Source organism: Coregonus clupeaformis, chromosome 17 (assembly GCF_020615455.1).
Source record: "Coregonus clupeaformis isolate EN_2021a chromosome 17, ASM2061545v1, whole genome shotgun sequence".
In the NCBI taxonomy this organism is placed as follows: domain Eukaryota; kingdom Metazoa; phylum Chordata; class Actinopteri; order Salmoniformes; family Salmonidae; genus Coregonus; species Coregonus clupeaformis.
Genome location: NC_059208.1, coordinates 22,416,823 through 22,421,968, shown reverse-complemented (window position 1 = coordinate 22,421,968; position 5,146 = coordinate 22,416,823). Strand labels below are relative to the sequence as shown.

At 42.6% G+C, this 5,146-nt stretch overlaps 1 protein-coding gene across 5 annotated transcripts in view; it reads right to left on the bottom strand.

Annotated features, from left to right (window-relative positions):
- Window positions 1-4,904, bottom strand: part of LOC121542601 (pleckstrin homology domain-containing family G member 4B) — a 71,152-nt gene extending 66,248 nt beyond the window's left edge. For all 5 annotated transcript variants that reach the window (XM_041852024.2, XM_041852027.2, XM_041852026.2 and 2 more), the window contains exon 1: window positions 4,677-4,904. In XM_041852024.2, the coding sequence (XP_041707958.2) occupies window positions 4,677-4,745 (69 nt within the window). In that variant the 5' untranslated portion in view covers window positions 4,746-4,904. The remainder of the gene's footprint in view (window positions 1-4,676) is intronic.
- Between the last annotated feature and the right edge of the window lie 242 nt (window positions 4,905-5,146).

Sequence of the window (5,146 nt, the reverse complement as noted above, 5' to 3'; positions counted from 1 at the left end):
ATTTCTTTCCACAGGGCCGTGGGGTGAGACAGGGATGCAGTTTAAGCCCCACCCTCTTCAACATATATATCAACGAATTGGCAAGGGCACTAGAACAGTCTGCAGCACCCGGCCTCACCCTACTAGAATCTGAAGTAAAATGTCTACTGTTTGCTGATGATCTGGTGCTTCTGTCACCAACCAAGGAGGGCCTACAGCAGCACCTAGATCTTCTGCACATATTCTGTCAGACCTGGGCCCTGACAGTAAATCTCAGTAAGACAAAAATAATGGTGTTCCAAAAAAGGTCCAGTTTCCAGGACCACAAATACAAATTCCATCTAGACACCATTGCCCTAGAGAACACAAAAAACTATACATACCTCGTCCTAAACATCAGGGCCACAGGTAACTTCCACAAAGCTGTGAATGATCTGAGAGACAAGGCAAGAAGGGCCTTCTATGCCATCAAAAGGAACATAAAATTCGACATACCAATTAGGATCTGGCTAAAAATACTTAAATCAGTTATAGAACCCATTGCCCTTTATGGTTGTGAGTTCTGGGGTCCGCTCACCAACCAAAAATTCACAAAATGGGAAAAACACCAAATTGAGACTCTGCATGCAGAATTCTGCAAAAATATCCTCTGTGTACAACGAAAAACACTAAATAATGCATGCAGAGCAGAATTAGGCCGATACCCACTAATTATCAAAATCCAGAAAAGAGCCGTTAAATTCTATAACCACTTAAAAGGAAGCGATTCCCAAACCTTCCATAACAAAGCCATCACCTACAGAGAGATGAACTTGGAGAAGAGTCCCCTAAGTAAGCTGGTCCTGGGGCTCTGTTCACAAACACAAACAGACCCCACAGAGCCCCAGGACCCCACCGAGCCCCAGGACAGCAACACAATTAGACCCAACCAAATCCTGAGAAAACAAAAAGATAATTACTTGACACATTGGAAAGAATTAAGAAAAAAACAGAGCAAACTAGAATGCTACTTGGCCCTAAACAGAGAGAGTACACAGCGGCAGAATACCTGACCACTGTGACTGACCCAAACTTAAGGAAAGCTTTGACTATGTACAGACTCAGTGAGCATAGCCTTGCTATTGAGAAAGGCCGCTGTAGGCAGACCTGGCTCTCAAGAGAAGACAGGCTATGTGCACACTGCCCACAAAATGAGGTGGAAACTGAGATGCACTTCCTAACCTCCTGCCAAATGTATGACCATATTAGAGCCACTAATTTCCCTCAGATTACAGAGATCCACAAAGAATTCGAAAAACAAACCCAATTTTGATCAACTCCCATATCTATTGGGTGAAATACCACAGTGTGCCATCACAGCAGCAAGATTTGTGACCTGTTGCCACAAGAAAAGGGCAACCAGTGAAGAACAAACACCACTGTAAATACAACCCATATTTATGTTGATTTATTTTCCCATTTGTACTTTAACTATTTGCACATTGTTACAACACTGTATATATACATAATATTACATTTGAAATGTCTTTATTCTTTTGGAACTTCTGAGTGTAATGTTTACTGTTAATTTTTATTGTTTATTTCACTTTTGTTTACTATCTACTTCACTTAATTTGGCAATGTTAACATACGTTTCCCATGCCAATAAAGCCCTTAAATTGAAATTGAGAGAGAGAGAGATGGTCAGTCTATAACTGCACACCTGCCAGAATTCCAACCCCATCAAGTCATAAACACAGCTACAAAAACAACATTCAGAAACAAACTTGCATTCAATTATTTCTAAAAATCGACTTGAATAGTGTGAAGAATGTAAGATATAAGCCTACATACAGTTGAAGTCGGAAGTTTACATATACCTTAGCCAAATACATTTAAACTCAGTTTTTCACAATTCCTGACATTTAATCATAGTAAAAATTCCCTGACTTAGGTCAGTTAGGATCACCACTTTATTTTAAGAATGTGAAATGTCAGAATAATAGTAGAGAGAATTATTTATTTCAGCTTTTATTTATTTCATCACATTCCCAGTGGGTCAGAAGTTTACATACACTCAATTATTATTTGGTAGCATTGCCTTTACATTGTTTAACTTGGGTCAAACATTTCGGGTAGCCTTCCACAAGCTTCCCACAATAAGTTGGGTGAATTTTAGTCCATTCCTCCTGACAGAGCTGGTGTAACTGAGTCAGGTTTGTAGGCCTCCTTGCTCGCACACGCTTTTTCAGTTCTGCCCACACATTTTCTATAGGATTGAGGTCAGGGCTTTGTGATGGCCACTCCAATACCTTGACTTTGTTGTCCTTAAGCCATTTTGCCACAACTTTGGAGTTATGCTTGGGGTCATTGTCCATTTGGAAGACCCATTTGCGACCAAGCTTTAACTTCCTGACTGATGTCTTGAGATGTTGCTTCAATATATCCACATAATTTTCCTTCCTCATGATGCCATCTATTTTGTGAAGTGCACCAGTCCCTCCTGCAGCAAAGCACCCCCACAGCATGATGCTGCCACCCCCGTGCTTCACGGTTGGGATGGTGTTCTTCGGCTTGCAAGCAGCCCCCCTTTTTCCTCCAAACATACCGATGGTCATTATGGCCAAACAGTTCTATTTTTGTTTCATCAGACATTCTCCAAAAAGTACGATCATTGTCCCCATGTGCAGTTGCAAACCGTAGTCTGGCTTTTTTATGGCGGTTTTGGAGCAGTGGCTTCTTCCTTGTTGAGCGGCCTTTCAGGTTATGTCGATATAGGACTCGTTTTACTGTGGATATAGATACTTTTGTACCTCTTTCCTCCAGCATCTTCACAAGGTCCTTTGCTGTCGTTCTGGGATTGATTTGCACTTTTCGCCCCAAAGTACGTTCATCTCTAGGAGACAGAACGCGTCTCCTTCCTGAGCGGTATGAAGGCTGCGTGGTCCCATGGTGTTTATACTTGCGTACTATTGTTTGTATAGATGAACATGGTACCTTCAGGCGTTTGAAAATTGCTCCCAAGGATGAACCAGACTTGTGGAGGTCTACAATTTCTTTTCTGAGGTCTTGGCTGATTTCTTTTGATTTTCCCATGATGTCAAGCAAAGAGGCACTGAGTTTGAAGGTAGGCCTTGAAATACATACACAGGTACACCTCCATTTGACTCAAATGATGTCAATTAACCTATCTGAAGATTCTAAAGCCATGACATCATTTTCTGGAATTTTCCAAGCTGTTTAAAGGCACAGTCAACTTAGTGTATGTAAACTTCTGACCCACTGGAATTGTGATACAGTGAATTACAAGTTAAATAATCTGTCTGTAAACAATTGTTGGAAGAATTACGTGTGTCATGCACAAAGTAGATGTCCTAACCGACTTGCCAAAACTATAGTTTGTTAACCAGACATTTGTGGAGTGGTTGAAAAACAAGTTTTAATGACTCCAACCTAAGTGTATGTAAACTTCCGACTTCAATTGTATCAAGACATCAAGCAGATACCGTAATAGATCTCTATATGTCAGGTCACTGTCAGGTTACTGTCAGGTTACTGTCAGGTCACTGTCAGGTTACTGTCAGGTCACTGTCAGGTTACTGTCAGGTCACTGTCAGGTTACTGTCAGGTCACTGTCAGGTTAGTGTCAGGTTAGTGTCAGGTTACTGTCAGGTTAGTGTCAGGTTACTGTCAGGTTACTGTCAGGTTAGTGTCAGGTTACTGTCAGGTCATTGTCAGGTTACTGTCAGGTCATTGTCAGGTTACTGTCAGGTTAGTGTCAGGTTACTGTCAGGTTACTGTCAGGTTAGTGTCAGGTCACTGTCAGGTTACTGTCAGGTTACTGTCAGGTTAGTGTCAGGTTAGTGTCAGGTTACTGTCAGGTTAGTGTCAGGTTAGTGTCAGGTTAGTGTCAGGTTAGTGTCAGATTACTGTCTGGTTACTGTCAGGTTACTGTCAGGTTACTGTCAGGTTACTCTGCCCTCAGAGTCTATACTGCAGCTGGCTGCTTAGGTTACAGACCAGGACAGAAAAACCTTCACACACACACACACACACACAGACACAGACACACACATACACACACACACAGACACAGACACACACAGACACACGCACACAGACACAGACATACACACAGACACACACACACACACACAGACACACGCACACAGACACACACACACACACACACACACACACACACACACACACACACACACACACTCAGACACACACACACACACACACACACACACACACAAACACTCAGACACACTCAGACACTAAAATATCAGCTGCTTAGATATCTGTGAAGTAAAGCACACTTTTCTGACTGTTTGGGGCAGCGTCTACAGACAGACAGCCAGACAACAGACATGTAGCTCACCTATACTGAAGACAATAAATAATCTACTGGAAAGTAAGTGAGGATATGAAAGCCAGTTTGCAGGAACAATCAACTGAATTGAATAAAGTCAAAAGTCTGAAAGCTGTTGTAAATCTCCAGAGGTCCATGTACCAGTCTGTTAAGTCAATTATTTGCATGAAACACAAGCTGTTTTAGAGAACCCACAGGTCAGAACTGAATTGTGACATTAACATTAACTTACTAACAGGATTTAAACTTCACTTTAGGATACCAGGTTTAGTCTTAATTCAATAACACCAGAAAATAAAACACATGTGACTTTAGATGACCATTCTCCAAGTCTTCTTACCTTAATGCTCAGGTAGTTGTCACAGCTCCTGGACTTGGCTCGGGAGTGCATTTTGTCCAGTGACAACATTTAGGTAAGAAGAAAAGCCACATCAAGCACCAAAGATAAAATCCAGTGTAAGTCCAGTGGGTGACGGATGAGTCATTGCTGTAGGACTGGCATGTCCAGAGACACGCCAGTTTCACCCCTCTACTGTCCCTCTTTCCATCCCTCTCGCTGTCCCTCTCTCTGTCCCTCTCTCTGTCCCTCTCTCTCTCTCTCTCTGTCCCTCTCTCTCTCTGTCCCTCTCTCTGTCCCTCTCTCTGTCCCTCTCTCTCTCTCTCTGTCCCTCTCTCTGTCCCTCTCTCTCTCTCTGTCCCTCTCTCTCTCTGTCCCTCTCTCTGTCCCCCCCTCTCTCTCTCTCTCTCTCTCTCTCTCTCTCTCTCTCTCTCTCTCTCTCTCTCTCTCTCTCTCTCGTTCCCTCTCCTGTA